This window comes from Nannobrachium achirus (genome assembly GCF_963921795.1).
Source record: "Nannobrachium achirus genome assembly, chromosome: 24".
NCBI lineage: Eukaryota > Metazoa > Chordata > Actinopteri > Myctophiformes > Myctophidae > Nannobrachium > Nannobrachium achirus.
Genome location: NC_137831.1, coordinates 28,969,760 through 28,986,662, shown reverse-complemented (window position 1 = coordinate 28,986,662; position 16,903 = coordinate 28,969,760). Strand labels below are relative to the sequence as shown.

Here is a 16,903-nt window from a genome sequence, read left to right as displayed (position 1 = left end):
GTGCAGATGTTTAACAATAATGTAATTCTTGAGAGCGTAAAATGAAACCAAATGGACCTGTAAGGGTCCATTTGGTTTCATGTTACGCTCTCAAGAGCTAAAGATCTATGAGGGTCCATTCGGCTACCAACTCTCTATCATTTAGCTGGGGACCACCTGGAATCCCCTCAAGGACCACTGGTGGTCCCCGAACCACTGGTTGAAAACCATGGCAATAAATCACAATACTGCATCTGCAAGAGCGGCATTATTCTCTTTTTTTTTTTTTTTTTTTTTAAGGATTCAACACTTTTTAATCCCCATCCGAGTGGGCCCCCGGCCCCTGAGTTTAGAACCACTGGTGTAGAGGGGAAATAGGAGGGGGCCTCCTGTAAATAAAGTATAGAGGGTCTTAAACAGAGGTCTTCAATGTTCGTTTTCAGGCCAAGGAGCCTTTAGCTGAGAGAGAGATGAAGCAGGGACCCCCTCTACGTGTTGTATTTTCAGACATTTAACGACTGAAATCGTCAATATTATCACTAGTATGTAGGCTACTTGGTCTGCTCTTTTTTTTTACCTCTACACCAAACCTATTTGCCGAAAATAGCGATCTACAAGCTCTCAATGCCTCGCACGAGGCGTTGAGAGCTTGTAGATCTGCTATTTTCTCCTCAGAATAGGGATGCGAGGGTTCAAGTTGTTATTTAAAAGAATTATCCTATCACACAAGGATTTGGCGGCCCCCCTGTTGCAACTCTAAGGACCCCCTAGGGGTCCCGGACCCCCTGTTGAAGACCCCTGCTCTAAAATGCTTATGTGAAATATGAAATGCTTCACCATCAAGGGCACTGGGAAAAGCATCTCCCCTTGACACACATTATCTTTCCATCGTCTGCTCAACACACAGAGCCTCGGAGCTCAAGTGTGTGTGTGTGTGTGTGTGTGTGTGTGTGTGTGTGTGTGTGTGTGTGTGTGTGTGTGTGTGTGGTGAATATTAAATATGCCTCTTGTGAGCTCACACCTTCATTACGATGTAGTGCTGTGAGAGAGAGAGTGTGTGTGTGTGTGTGTGCGTGTGCGTGTGCGTGTGCATGTGCGTGCGCGCGCGTGTGTGTGTGTGTGTGTGTGTGTGTGTGTGTGTGTGTGTGTGTGTGTGTGTGAGTGTGTGTGTGTGTGTGAACTGTCGCCCCTGTCCCTGTGCCAGGTCTGATAAATGACACCAAAGGCCAACTGCAACGAGAATACTGATCAGGAATGTGTGCGAACGCTCTGAAACAGTCAGAGAGCAGAGAGAGCGCAGCGCCTCCCGGCTGACTCGGCTCGCACTGACCAGGAAATTGTAGAGGACCTGTGATGTCATAACATACTTTTCATTTTTGTTTTTTTCTATTAATTTGGTCAATAAGGTATACAGAATGAGAGGCCTGCTCTGCCGGAAAAATTGCGAAAAAAAGTTATGACCATTTGTATATTCACTGTCCCATCGACTTCACTATACAGGAAAATAATACAAATTTCAGCATCACAAAACGGTGAAAAGTGATGATCATAGCGTGGGCAAGGGGAGACGGACCAGCCGACCGACAGTACAGTACATACAGTGAAGTACAGTAGAGGGCCAGGCGAGCCGTGACGTCATCAACAATATTAGCCAAAGAGATAGGCTGATTTATCTTTTTTTTAAAGATCTAGGGATGGGACGATATGAAAATGTCATATCACGATTATTGTGACAAAAGAAATTGCGATGTACGATATTATCGCGATAATCAAAATCCATTATCCTGGGGCGGAACATTTGCCAAAGAATTGCGACGCGTTGTGAGCTTGTAGATCGGCTATTTTTTGGCCAAGACATTTGAAAGGGAGTGAAAAAAAAGACTGTATCAAGTACGTATATTATAAGTACCTTTTACCAATTATATGAGGGTTTTAAGAGATACCGGATATGCAGCTCGGCAAATCAAAGGTGAATTGATCCCAGTGCATGACGGAAGACGATATCACGATAAATTAAATCTGCACGATGCGATTATCGTGAGTGTTTTTTTTATCACGATAAACGATAATATCGCTTACCGTCCCATCAGTGTCATCACAGCTACAAGTAAAACATCTGAGTACTAGGGCATTCACAAATAGTTATTTTTAGTATTCGAATTATTCGACCTCAAAGTATTCGAATAGTCGAATATTCGACAGGACTGGCCAAACTGTCAAATATTAAGTAAGCAAGAGGCGAACATTGTGAAAATAGCCGATCTACATGCTCACACCGTTGTGAGCATGTAGATCTGCTATTTTCACAATATGTATCTGCGGAACCGAGTCACATTCAATTTAATACCTACAATTCCAAGTGCTTGTCAGGGTGGGGGTCCTCAGTTCAAATATGTTTATTTTGGGGGTCACAGCCTAAAAAGGTTTGAGAACCCCTGGTATAGAGCATTAACAACTTCATCCACCAGGGGCATTGACAACTCATTCTTATGACTTCCTACAGTATCTAGCTTTATAAACTATATTTTTATTAAAGAGAAAACAATAAAAAAAAAAGTGAATATTCGACTTCAGTGAACAACATCGAATGGTGACTTTGATATTGGAATATTCGAATAGTTGGCAGGCATTGACACTAAGGCTTGCCCACCTGCTCCCGGCAGGTAAATAAAACTTTAGGGCAGGTGAAGTTTGCTTTCAGGTTGCCCGACCGGGCAAGTGCTCATTTGAGAGGGAACGCAACCGTCTATAAACACACCAGATATCTGTCTAAACACCTGAACGTGGCCAGCGTGCTCTGTCTTCTGGTCTGTGGAATGTAACAAGTGTGAAACCATAGACATATTCAATCATGGCTATTTAGGTATTTGGTTTTGGAGGCATTGGGGTATGACATCATCATTTTATAATGGACAATGTACTTTTTGGGCAAGTGGGCATGACCTTCGGGCAAGTAGAACATGACCTGTACTTGCCCGACGGGCAAGTGCTTCTGAGGCTTCCCACAGACAGTCAGGCACAGTTGAGTGAGAGTTGTGTGGGGGAGGCGGGGGGCAGAGACAGCACAATGCATTTCGGATGGAAGTCTAGTGGTTTGAAGTCTAGTGAGAGTCCTGTGGTTGCACAGAGCACCATCCAACAAGCACACAACACGCACTAGACTTCAAACCACTAGACTTCCATCTGGAATGCATTGTGCTGTCTCTGCCCCCCGCCTCCCCCACACAACTCTCACACAACTTAGTGCGTTCCAGTCTGAGTGCAGCCTGAGACCTTAGTGTCAACCCCTGATTGGTGAATGCCCTACTGAGTGCTCTTTCCGCCACTGGTCCTACCTGAGTGAGCATCTCCTGCTCATGCAGCAGCAGCAGTCTGCTGGGGCAGCCGTCCCGTCGCTCCTCCAGCATCAGAGAGAAGTACTCCATGCACTTGATGGAGAGCTTCTCCTGCAGGGTCAGGTTCACGTCCTGCAAGCGCACGCATAGGGCTGTCACGATTATGACATTTTACATGACGATTAATTGTCACTCAAATAATTGTGATTAACGATTTAATTGTGTTTTTGTCGTGGACAATTACATTTCTGTTTGGCTTGTAGGCTTTGAAGTTGCACATGGCAGATATGACACATAACCTAATATACAAAGAAATTAAGGACATAGTTGACAATTTAACACTTTAAAAAGAACATTGATAGTGGAAATAGCCGATCTACAAGCTCACAACGCGTCGCAATGCGACGCGTTGTGAGCTTGTAGATCAGCTATTTCCACTATTTTTTTTATGTTTGAACATATATAAACATTTTTCAACCTCATTTTTGTACCTCGTCATCGGAACTCTCGACCAGGAGTTTTCAAAGTAGGTGACGGGGCACCCTGGGGTCGGCAGTCCAGGGGTGCCGCGAGATCATTTGATAATATTTGAAATTTATTTGGACATTTAAAAATATATTTACTGTCATTTTAAACTTGAAGTACAAAGTTATTTTCAGTCAGTTCTAAACCAAAATGGCTATTATCTCACTTTCCTTGCAACATAATGGCTAAAATATGCTATAAATATAAGGTGCTGGGAGTGAAAATTAGGAATATAATAATGTAGGGGTGCCTCGGTTGAAAAAATATATATATATATTTATAGGGGTGCCCCGAGCCAAAAAAGTTTGGGAACCCCTGCTCTAGACCACTTGAACCCTAGCGCCCCTATACTTGTCCCTATTCTCGGGCGAGCATCTGCAGAGAATTGCCGATCTATAAGCTTTTTTTTCCCCTTTTTTTTTGATCGATTGACTGAATACTTTGTCAGACTTTATCGACAGTTTGCAGAGACGGGTGCAGGGAAGTACAGTACAAGTACAATACAACGTCTGCTAAAAGGATTTTTCGTCCAAGAAATCTTTGAATTGGGGTCCTGTGTGTACTCGATTCAGTGAAAGTGATCCGTCTGTTGCTTTTGTACAGCGACACGCTCACGTTAACAAACTATAAATTAGCCTTCAACCTCCGACGGCGCTCCACTGAAGCAGCCAGCAGTAGAAGTCTGAGGTCTCCCAGGTGGGGGATGGAAGTACGATTAATGTACAAAGTTTAATTTATATCCCCCTCCCCACACCCCCCTTACGGGCTATTTTTGGCGCACAACACCACCGTGGCAGAAAGACCAAATCGGGCTGAAATGTCTCGCTGCGAGTGCTCCGTCAGGCAGCAAATAACCACTTTCCTCTGAATAAGAAGAATGCGTTACCAATACCAAGTCTTTTGATTAAACATACAGAAAAAAATAATAATAATCTCCGTCAGAGCGACTGTGACTTTCAAAGTTTAGTACGTTTGTTTACGTCGAGCCGGCATTGTTCATCTCCTCCATATTAGAGCCTCTCTCATTACAGAGAGTAGACAAATAATGCAGTGTCAGAGAAAGCGTGGAGTGTGTTTACTCCTCTCTCTCTCTCTCTCTCTCTCTCTCTCTCTCTCTCTCTCTCTCTCTCTCTCTCTCTCACACTCACTCACTCACTCACTCACTCACTCACTCACTCACTCACTCACTCACTCACACACACACACACACACACACACACACACACACACACACACACACACACACACACACACAGAAGATAATATTCAACACTGTTGTTGAGCATGAACAAAAAAGTATGTCCAAGTTTCAACTCATTATGTTTTTACACAAATTAACGGCTACGTTTGTCGTTACGCGAGTGCCGCACAGAGGTAGGGGGAATATAGCACATCTACGGCCTTGCATCGCGACGCGTTGTGAGCTTGCCGTTTTTGCTATTTTTTGGAAAGAAAGGGAAAGAGGTCTGTGGGTTTTCATGAACGCTGAGCCGATTAACGAGAGCTTGTGAATAATCGGGAGTAGTGCCACCAGACTTCTGAATAGTTTGTATTTATTTATCAGCGGATTAGACGGCTCAATAAGAGCTAAGCCTGTTGCCACTTCACAGACTGTGTTTTAATGGTCTTTTTGCACACGTACTGTACACGTCTTTTATTAATATGCACTTTAGATACACCCTTGACTTATTATACAGATTATCTGCAAGCTCGGAATGTGGCACGAAGCGACAACTTTCGAGCTTGATATAAATATATATATATATTTGATAAATGGTGGTCTGTGGCTCAAATGCTGACTAAATGATGGCCCTTGATGTGATAAAGATTGAAAACCACTGAAGCAGGGCGCTAATTTACGAAAGAACACAAAAAGTCCAAACATGGTAAGATAAGAGGTTTCTGCCCGACAGCAACAATATAGCCGGGGAGCCACTGTGCCAAAATGAGAGAAGACCTGTGATGTCATGACATACTCCAAATTTTAGTTTTTTCTATTAATTTGGTCAATAAGGTACACAGAATGAGAGGCCTGCTCTGCCGGAAACACTGCGAAAAAAGGTTTCCCATTGACTTCACTATACTGGAAAAAAACACACCAAAAAAAGTAGCATGTGAGGGGTCAAACTAGGGGTTCTTCATGATTCTGAATCCATTGCAAGCATTTGTTTTGCATGAAAAACATTCCTTGGGCTAGATTTCAGCCTCTCAAACCTGTGAAAAGTGATGAGACATCACTTTTCACCGTTATTTTTGGTCCGTTTTCTAGCCCAAGGAATGTTTTTCATGCAAAACAAATGCTTGCAATGGATTCAGAATCATCAAGAACCCCTAGTTTGACCCCTCACATGCTACTTAAAGCATATTTTTTTGGTGTGTTTCTTTCCTGTATATTGAAGTCGATGGAGTGAATATACAAATGGCCATAACTTTTTTTCGCAGAGTTTCCGGCAGAGCAGGCCTCTCATTCTGTGTACCTTAATGACCAAATGAATAGAAAAAACAAAAACAAAAAGTATGTCATGACGTCACAGGTAAAACCCTATTCTTTGAGCTTTTGGGCCTGTGGCTCCCCGGCTAATAGAATACATTTGTAATTTAAGAGAGGCTGTAAATTCTGTCTAATAGAGTGTAGAGGTTAAAAGAATTACACACTCGCGCGCACATACAGGGGCGTCACAAGGGGGGGGGGGGGGGCCTTAATTATATTGAAAAATAGCAGATATACAAGCTCACAGCGCGGTGCCACGCTGCGAGCTTGTAGATCTGCTATTTTTTAAAAGTCGTGAAAATGTGTGCAAATCTTTGAATGTATTTTTTAAGCGAATATTTGTAACTCAAATGTTGCTTCTGGGGGGTCCCTGGACTTAGATATTTTGAGATGGGGAACACATATAATTGTGGGGGTCCTTCTCATGAAAAGGTTTGAGCACAAAAAAATAGAAGATCTACAAGCTCGGCACTCGGTGCCGCGCTGTGAGCTTGTATATCTGCTATTTTTCAATAGTTAAAGCAAAAAAGAATGCATTCCCAGTCTAAATAGGTTAAACCCCCCCCCCTCCCCGACACCCCTGCGCACGTACACAAACACACGCTGACCTTGATGGAGGTGCTGCAGTCGAAGCGGAAAGACTTGGTCTGTCCATTCTCCAGGTAAACCTTGAGGACATTCGGCATGAACAGGAGACAGTTGTCCTTCACCGAGTTCTGCAATGAGCACAGAGGAAGAAGAATAAGAACATTTTATTTCCAAATACGCTTGGAAACGAGATTAGATGTGAGCGAACTTACTGGAACCTGGCCATTGATGATAACCTCCTCGGCGAAGCGCACTTTGACAGGGTTGGACTTGAGCTTGGCTTTCTTGGCAGCACTGATAAACGCTGATTTAGGCGACTACAGGCAAGAGAGGAAGACAGGACATAAGATACAAGAGCAGAAAATAAAGATAGAGACACGGAATGTGCTCATTTTAAACCTCCCTGAAGGAACAGATCGGTGCGGCTTGTCTCATAGCACTGTACAATAACTTATATCAGCTTATCTGTTGCTGAGTGAAACCAAACTGGCCCCCGAAAAATGTATGATATAAACAGACTATGCAAACATAGTTGAATATATACTCACAGTCACAGACACTTTATACTTTGTGGCATAGTTTCAAATCAAGTCAAACTTTATTTATAATGCACATTTAAAGAGGCGGTGCCATAGTTTTGTACTTTGTCTGTTTTGTATGTGTATATGGAGTCAACATTACTCTAATAGACCCGCAGGTGTGGTTATAATATGCAATTATGTCTTCCCTGTGTATATTTGGTTTCTTCCTGAAAGCTGAAAGCCTCGGAGTCAAAAGGCCCGATTGAAATAAACCACTTTTATAAAATCATCCCCTCCCCTTTTACCATGATCCAGAAACAGCTGTGGGTGTGGCTAACTTCAGCTGGGTCACCTCTAGGAGTGTACTGATGGAACCAAATGGACCCATACATGTCCATTTGGTTACATTTTGTATACTCTGAGTTATGGAGGTCCTTGAAATAAAAGGTTCGAGAACCACTGTAATACATGTAATGGAACAGAGCCTTATAGTAACACCTTTGAAGGAAGTGAGAAGACGAGACCCAACATCTCTACAATATGGCTGCTGTGTGTGCATATAGCCTATTGCTACAAGGGCCCTTTGGGCCACACCATTAAACCACCACCAACCAGCCTGAACCACAGGCAGAATACAACCTTTCTTTCATGATGCAGATGTAAAATTGTGACCCTACCATCCGGGTATCTCGGAAATTGGGACTCATCAGACCAGGCAAAGTTTTCTTGTTTTTTCAAATCTGCTATTGCCCATTTTTGGTGAGTCTGTGCAAATTGCATAGCCTCAGTTTCCCATTCTTAGCTGACAGGAGTGGCACACAGTCGGTGTGGTCTTCTGCTGCAGTAGCCCATCCGCCTCCATATGACTGTGCATACCGTATATCGTCGTTGTCGGATGAAAACCTTGTATGTCCAAAACCGTTCGTTTTGCATTTATCATTTTAAAAATGATTAAACTAGTGAAAACAGCCGATCTACAAGCACACAACGCCTCGCGGTGCGAGGCGTTGTGTGCTTGTAGATCTGCTGTTTTCACTACTTTTGTGTGACGACCTTGTGTGATGAAGCAGGGCTTTACTTTGCAAAAGAACGTACAAATTTGAAACTTGGAGATACGAGGCTTCCACCCGACGATGACGATATACTCCATTCCCACACATTTCATACATATTTCATACCTGCTGCTAAGTAATGTCTCTCACTTTTGCACAAGAGACGGAGGTACTCTGCCTTAAGCCTGATTCATGACCGGATGCGATCTGTGCTTGTAGACTGGCTATTCTCGGCCCAGCAAGACCGCCCGCCGCACAACACAGGCTATGAATTAGACATTACACACCATATGTATACTTGACATTTTCCTTTTGAAAAGATTATCTGTTTTTGTAACAGCAAAACGTTGGAAATGATTTTCAGGTACTTTTACTCTGCTGGAGTAAAATGTCTAAATTTCAATACTTTGACTTCTACTCCACTACATCTCAGAGGCAAATATTGTACTTTTACCCCACTACAATTATTTGTTAAACTTTAGTTACTAGTTACTTTGAAAAGCATACATTAACCACTTCAGCCATGGCTATTAGAACATAGGCGACGCACAAGCTCCTTTGCGACGCGTTATGAGCTTGTAGATCTGCTATTTCCAAAGGATTTTTATATATTTTCAAACATGTGAAAGTATATTTTGACACCAATACTTTTGTACTTTTACTCAAGTACATTTTGAATTCCGGGCTTTTTACTTGTACACTTTTACTTAGCAAGTAAAACATTTGGGTACCCTTTTCCACCACTGCTGTTATTGTTATACATCTGTAAACTTGATGACAATAACATTGAATGAATAAATAAACAATTAAATGTATTTGGCCGCGGACCCCCATCTCAAAATATGTTGTTCCAGGACCCCCCAGAAGCAAACATTTGAGTTACAAATGTTCGCTTTTGAAAAGATATATATATAAAAAAAAAAACACACACGATTTAAAATAGTAGATCTACAAGCTCGCTGTGAGCTTGTATATCTGCTATTTTTCAAGAGTTAAAGCATAACTATCTAGGCCTAAATGGGTTAATACAAGTTGAAGTTGTACTCACGGGGTAGGGCTGGACTACAGTCAACACAATGGACTCTTTGCAGCTCCTGGAGGGAGAAGACAACGATTTATTATGTGCAGCGTCGACCGTCAACAGAACATTATGATTGAGCAGTGGTGTAAAGTAACTTAGAACCATGTACTCAAGTATGGTACTATATTTTGAGGTGCTTTTATATATATATATATATATATATATATATATATATATATATATATATATATATATATATATATATATATATATATATATATATATATATATATATATATATATGGCGGAGACAGTCGCAGCCCCAGCCTGAAGCCTCAAAAGTCTAGTATCTGCTCTCGTTCCATAGGGATGTCCCTTTGGAGTGATGGTTAAGATATTGGACTTTCACGCGGGAGACCCGGGTTCAAAGCCGGGTGGGGAGGTTCGGATCACCTCCGTTACACATATATATATATATATATATATGCATTTACTAATAAGAACTAACATCACCACTATCTGACCAGATACATCAGCCTGTGGGACAAACAAAAACATAAGTAGACATAATCATTCAAACAGCAGCTCAGGAACAGAAACTATTCATGTGAGCACAGTCGATTGGAGTATACTTTTTTCTGCCACTGTGTTTGAGTCTAAAAGGTGTTGAAAAGGCTGCAGGGTTAAGCGGTCGGATGGCTCACGGATGCATGGGCCGTGAAGAAATGTTTTCATGTCTGCCATGCTCCAGAAAAAAGAGAGATATCTGGTTTAAGACCAATGTGCTTGAGAGACATTACCATCCTTAGAGCCCCATCAAAACGGGGCAAAAAAAAGAAAAAAAAAGAAAAGAAAAGGCAATCCAATCACAGCGGTGAAAACAAGACAACAGCAACTTGATTAGTTTCGGACAGAGTGAAATGACATGCCTGGGGGCAGCTAACAACCATACAAACAAGCAAACAAACAGACGCAAACAATCAAACACACACACACACACACAAATTAATATCATTTTGGGGGTCCTTCACATGAAAAAGTTTGAGAACCACTGACATAGTAGTCTCTCGAGAACAGACTGAGCTCCAGTTATGTGAAAAGGACCTTTTCTTTGACGATGGCTGGCCAGATTGCTGACATAGAAACATAGGGTTTTTCCAAAAACCTTAGAAGGATTCAAAAGACACTTATAGAATCAGGTCGAAATTCAAATTTTCGTGATTTTTCAAAAAATAGCAGATCTACAAGCTCGCAGCGCGGCACTCGGTGCCGCGCTGTGAGCTTGTATATCTGCTATTTTTCAATAGTTAAAGCATAAAATAATAATACACTATAATGTGTACCCGTTGTAAACGGGTTAAAGCCACAGCTCGCTGTTTATGGCTCATATGGCCTTTTAGAAGTATGTGTATTGGAACGATGGGGCTATAATATTCAAAATATAGCCCTCAAGAATGAAAGCGCATCATTTTGAGGCAGAAACGGCTGCTGTCAGTTAGCAGGTAGGAGCTGCACAATCACTTTTTTGGCAGGAGGAGAACTGCTTTTTATGGCATATGGACTTTTACAGTTCTACCCAATCACTCTCTGGCAGACGGTGTAAAGTAACTAAGTACATTTACTTAAGTACTGTTCTTAACTTAAGTAACATTTTTTGCTATTTGCACTTTACTTGAGTATTTCCAATTTCCAATACTTTAACCTCTACTCCACTAAATCTCAGATCCAAATATTGTACCGCTACAATTATTTGAAGACTTTAGTTCCTAGTTACTTTGCAGATATAAATTATATTAATATAAAACATACATCAACCACTTTAGCCCTATTTTATACCTAAGGCTATTTGAAAATAGCTGATCTACAAGCTCACCGTTGGAAAACATGGTAAAATAACCAAAAATGCTGGCAATTAATAGCAAAAATATTTCAAAATAGCTGGCAGCCTTTGGTCAATTAAACATAGGCTAAAAGAAAAACATTTCAGGCGACAAAAATATGAATAAAATGAAATTTCATTAAAAAGACTATGACTAAAACTAAATCGAAATGTGCTGTGAAAATCAACCCAGAACTGGGGCGACATGGTGGCACAGTCGGTTGCACTCTCGGATCACAGCTAGAAGGTCCTGGGTTCGATTCCCTCCGGGAGATGCTGTGGGTGCTGGGGGCGTGTTCATCAGTGCCCAATGCTGCTAGGTGGGCTTGGCGAAAGGGCCTTTCTGTGTGGAGTTTGCATGTTCTCCCCATGTCTCCTAGAGTAGGTACCCTCACAAAAACATGCAGTAATCCTGGTCTCTATACTGCCTCCCCCTGGCCAACCAGGGCACCTGATGGAGGGGAAAGGAACTGATTGGAATAACGTGTTCCTTCCACCCGCTACGTCCAACCAGGGAAACTCCTGTGTTAAGAAGCGGCCCGCTCACCCCTCATGCAGGGAAGCATGAGCTCAGTTCGGGGCCCTTAGTAAGGGAAAGTTAGCCTATTGCTATACCAATCTGGGAACTAAATCTAAATCACTAGCTTTCTTCACAAATGTGTTCATAAAGTTGTCTACTATCACCTCTGAACTTTGTCAAACCCAACTCCCTTGACAAACTTTGTAGGAGCCAATCAAAGTTGGGGGTATCGGGATACCCAGGGTCTGGGATTAAAGGGAGAAAAATAAAAAATGGCCAATATGAACATATGAGGTGTGTAATTAGGCCGGCTTTACACTGCCACTGAAATCTAGCCTGAATCAGATCTGAGTCACTTCAAAAGTGGAATCCGATTTTTTTAAAATAGTCTAAATCCAAACATGTCACATTCAGGTCACATGAAATCCGATTTTGAAAAACCACATCCAGAGGTAGTTTCAAATCCGATCCATATCGGATCTGAGGACATCTGACACAGTCTGAAAGCAGCAACCACTTCCACCCCATTGAGTTATATGCAGGTCACATACAAGCCACTTCAAAGTGGCCAAGCGTCCCCGAGCGCGGCTGTAAATTACATCATTACAGAGCGCGAGTATTTACTATTTGATTACAGCGCACTGAGCACATGAGAAAAACAAAAGAGAAGAGAGAAAACACGTGAGCTAAACAGTGAAAACGAGAGAGAAGAGTGAAACACAAGCGTAAAGAAAAGAAGAGAGAAAAACAATATTAACGTGTGTTTACAAAGGTCTATTATAGCTAGGCAGATAAAGTGCATATTACAGGTGAATCGTTCACTTGCGGATACAAGCACCAAAATTGGCACACATACTCCTTAGGCATTGCTCTTTTCAGAAAACCATCTGGCCAAAAAAAAAAATCAAGATGGCGGCCAATTTTCATGATGGCCGCCATTGAATATACAGTAATCTTGCATTCCGCAATAAAATCCCATAGACTTGTCCTATTTGAATGATTTTGGTGTCAAATCATACATTTATCACTATGTAGAATCCAAATTTGGACCCATGGACTTACTCAATGGCTTCCTTGTACCATATATCAGTCCCGGAATCTTAATATTCTGCTAAATTAGAGGTTTGTGTTATGTCTGACTCGGGTAAAATAGGTCGTAGTGTATATCTTAGTATTGTTAGAGGTTTATAGTGTGAGTGTGTGTGTGTGTGTGTGTGTGTGTGTGTGTGGGGGGGGGGGGGGGGGGCTAATGTAGTAACTCAACAGAGCGGATTTCAATGCACAGCGGCTGACGCGGCTAAAATGCATGGTAGATATAATAGCGCCGTGGGATCACTCAGGGGCATCAATTGAGTATGGCAGGGGTATGCAGCTGCCATACCCTGAGTCCCGGGAGGGGGGGGGGGGGAATAAAAGTTACTTTTAAATAATAAATCCATGAATGTCTCTTTGTCTATCTGCGCTGGTTATTATGTTGTTAAATTACAGTAAAATAACTACAAATGCAAAATTTAACAACATGGTATTATAATTATATTTTCCCCATCTTGACAAAATGGTACATTCCCAGGTTCCGCAGGTTATTGTTAATTGTGTCACATTTACTATGAGTCATGACAGGTTTGGTAAGTTTAGCTGCACTTGAACAACCATTCCAGGCTACCATATCCAGCACAAGAAACCATAGAAACGGGGAAAAAATAGAATGTATAAATGAATGTGCGCGCGTGCAAGACACCAGTCATGTTGCCATACCTTAGCTTTTTCTGAACTGACGCCACTGGGATCACTCTTTGTTTAGTCTCTATTCTTCGACCTTTTTCTATAGGGCCTAGGCAGTATAGTACAATAGTATAGTAGGCCTAGACTACAACGCTTCTAAACCTCGCACCTGCAGCTGCACAGTGCTGTGCAGGTCAGACCAAAGCGGTAGCATTTGATCGACTGCAGCATTCCAACTTGCATCCACACTTGGTCAGCTGCTGGCAACTCTCTGCAATGGGTGGGAGCTCAGTCCAATCAATCTGCCACAGATCTCCTTTCTTGGTCCAGCCCCAGTTGTCAGGAGTCTGCATTTCTGGTTGACATACTGTTGACTGACTCCAGATGCAGGCCGCTTGATAGGAAGCGCGCTTCACATGTTGCTTCAGTGCTGCTTGCGTTGGAGGAATGGCTTCGTATGGCCTCTGCTTCCGAGCAAACAAGTCCAACCTCGCATCATGCACCTTCAGCTGTGCTGGATCGGTCGTACATCATGACCACAAACTTCTCCAAGGTTTTCAGGTCTTCATCATACAGGTGGGTAATGGCTGAGTTTGCTGAAGACACCGGAAGCCTCATCACAAACATTCCAGGTTTGCCACGCAGACTTCTTCCCCTTTCCGCGGAATGCTGAAACAACATCGCAGCCAGTGAAGGCATGGAAGAAGAGCATCCCTTTGCTCTTTTCTGCAAGAGTGCAACACAGGCCATGAACAGGAATCCACTTTAAGTTCTGTCTTTGGCCAAAGGCAACCCACAACTGCTGCAGACCGAGCTCCTGAAGTGCCTGCAGAACACTGACTGCGATGACAACAACATCTGTGTCGTTGGCTTTGACGTTTGAAGAGTATGCAATGCTTGATGTCCTTCCTACAATAAAAGCATACTCTACCAAGTACAAGAGAACAGACATTGTGTTTGATGTTTACCGGCCATCTAGTCTGAAAGCTGAAACTAGATCGAAGGGTGGACGTGGGGTGAGACGCAGGGTGACAGGCTTGGGCAAAATTCCTTCAAAATGGCAAAACTTTATGAGAGAAAATGACAACAAAGCTGCTGAGCTATTCAACTTTCTGGCTGATAAGATAGCATGTGTGGCCTCACCAAATGTGGTCATTGTGACCAAGGAAGAAGATGCTCTCAGCAACAGCACTATCAATCTGGCTGGGGTGGCACCATGCAGTCACGAAGAAGCGGACAAACGGATCTTTGTGCATGCCAGGCATGCCACAGAAGCAGGCAGCAAGGTCATCATGGTCAAAGCCAACGACACAGATGTTGTTGTCATCGCAGTCCGTGTTCTGCAGGCACTTCAGGAGCTCGGTCTGCAGCAGTTGTGGGTTGCCTTTGGCCAAAGACAGAACTTAAAGTGGATTCCTGTTCATGACCTGTGTTGCACTCTTGCAGAAAAGAGCAAAGGGATGCTCTTCTTCCATGCCTTCACTGGCTGCGATGTTGTTTCAGCATTCCGCGGAAAGGGGAAGAAGTCTGCGTGGCAAAGCTGGAATGTTTGTGATGAGGCTTCCGGTGTCTTCAGCAAACTCAGCCATTACCCACCTGTAGTGGATGATGAAGACCTGAAAACCTTGGAGAAGTTTGTGGTCATGATGTACGACCGATCCAGCACAGCTGAAGGTGTCAATGATGCGAGGTTGGACTTGTTTGCTCGGAAGCAGAGGCCATACGAAGCCATTCCTCCAACGCAAGCAGCACTGAAGCAACATGTGAAGCGTGCTTCCTTATCAAGCGGCCTGCATCTGGAGTCAGTCAACAGTATGTCAACCAGAAATGCAGACTCCTGACAACTGGGGCTGGACCAAGAAAGGAGATCTGTGGCAGATTGATTGGACTGAGCTCCCACCCATTGCAGAGAGTTGCCAGCAGCTGACCAAGTGTGGATGCAAGTTGGAATGCTGCAGTCGATGCAAATGCTACCGCTTTGGTCTGACCTGCACGGCACTGTGCAGCTGCAGGTGCGAGGTTTAGAAGTGTTGTAGTCTAGGCCTACTATACTAGTACTACTTGTACTATACTGCCTAGGCCCTAGATAGAAAAAAACTAAAAGAAAAAAAGAAAAAAAAAGAAAAGACAAAAATAAAAACTACCTCCTGCCTCGACGGGATCATCACCTTATCGTGGTGAGGCAGTTTGCGTGTCTCCATGACCCCCAGAGCTATGTCGGCAGGAGTCTTGTACTCCTGGCAGGTTACCCAAGTCGAAAAGGTCGAAGAATAGAGACTAGACAAAGAGTGATCCCACGGCGCTATTATATCTACCATGCATTTTAGCCGCGTCAGCCGCTGTGCATTGAAATCCGCTCTGTTGAGTTACTACATTACTACATTACCCCCCCCCCCCACACACACACACACACACACACACACACACACACCCACACACACACTATAAACCTCTAACAATACTATACACTACCACCCATTTTACCCGAGTCAGACATAACACAAACCTCTAATTTAGCGGAATATTAGGATTCCGGGACTGATATAATGGTACAAGGAAGCCAGTGAGTAAGTCCATGGGTCCAAATTTGGATTCTACATAGTGAACAATGTATGATTTGACACCAAGATCATTCAAATAGGACGGGTCTATGGTATTTTATTGCGGAATGCAAGATTACTGTATATTCAATGGTGGCCATCTTGAAAAATGGCCGCCATCTTGAAATTTTATTTGGCCAGATGGTTTTATGAAAAGAGCAATCCCTAAGGAGTATGTGTGCCAATTTTGGTGCTTGTATCCGCAAGTGAACGATTATTTCTGTTATCTGCCCCGCTATTATGTCGCATTTCCTGAACGTAATCAGAACGTAATCAGCCAGCGTCGACGTAGTGACGTAACGTCATGACGCCTACGTCGTTACCACGGTAACCAAAGCATACATTTCGCCACAGGGCAGCGTTGGGCTGACGCTGTCTGAATGCACAGATCAGATCTGTGTCACTTGCAAATGCAGTGTGAAAAGTCGGGCCACAAGATCAGATTTGAGAACAAATCGGATTTGGGCTGGATTTGACTGCAGTGTAAAGCCGGCCTTAGGGTATTGTTGGGCTGCTGAATCCATTCCAACCTTTAGTTATCAGTAAAAATTACTCCTTGGCCAAAAAAAAGGCCTAATTGGCTAAGGCTTAGCCAATTATGTCATTCGAGTTCACCTGTGTCCTAGTCCCTATCTTTTAAACCCTTTTGAGTGTTCCTTGTCAGATTGCA

The 16,903-nt window shown here is 43.0% G+C and overlaps 2 protein-coding genes across 2 annotated transcripts in view; both read right to left on the bottom strand.

The window, feature by feature from the left end:
- The window catches only part of LOC308279971 (MSL complex subunit 3-like), a 241,102-nt gene that overhangs the window by 8,074 nt on the left and 216,125 nt on the right, over nucleotides 1-16,903 (bottom strand). The window lies entirely within an intron of this gene.
- The window catches only part of LOC308280201 (FERM and PDZ domain-containing protein 4-like), a gene marked incomplete at both ends in the record, with an annotated part of 153,584 nt that overhangs the window by 28,842 nt on the left and 107,839 nt on the right, over nucleotides 1-16,903 (bottom strand). The window contains 4 exons of the mRNA XM_080720464.1: nucleotides 3,315-3,446; nucleotides 6,939-7,046; nucleotides 7,131-7,235; nucleotides 9,540-9,585. Of these exons, the coding sequence (XP_080576590.1) occupies nucleotides 3,315-3,446; nucleotides 6,939-7,046; nucleotides 7,131-7,235; nucleotides 9,540-9,585 (391 nt within the window). The remainder of the gene's footprint in view (nucleotides 1-3,314; nucleotides 3,447-6,938; nucleotides 7,047-7,130; nucleotides 7,236-9,539; nucleotides 9,586-16,903) is intronic.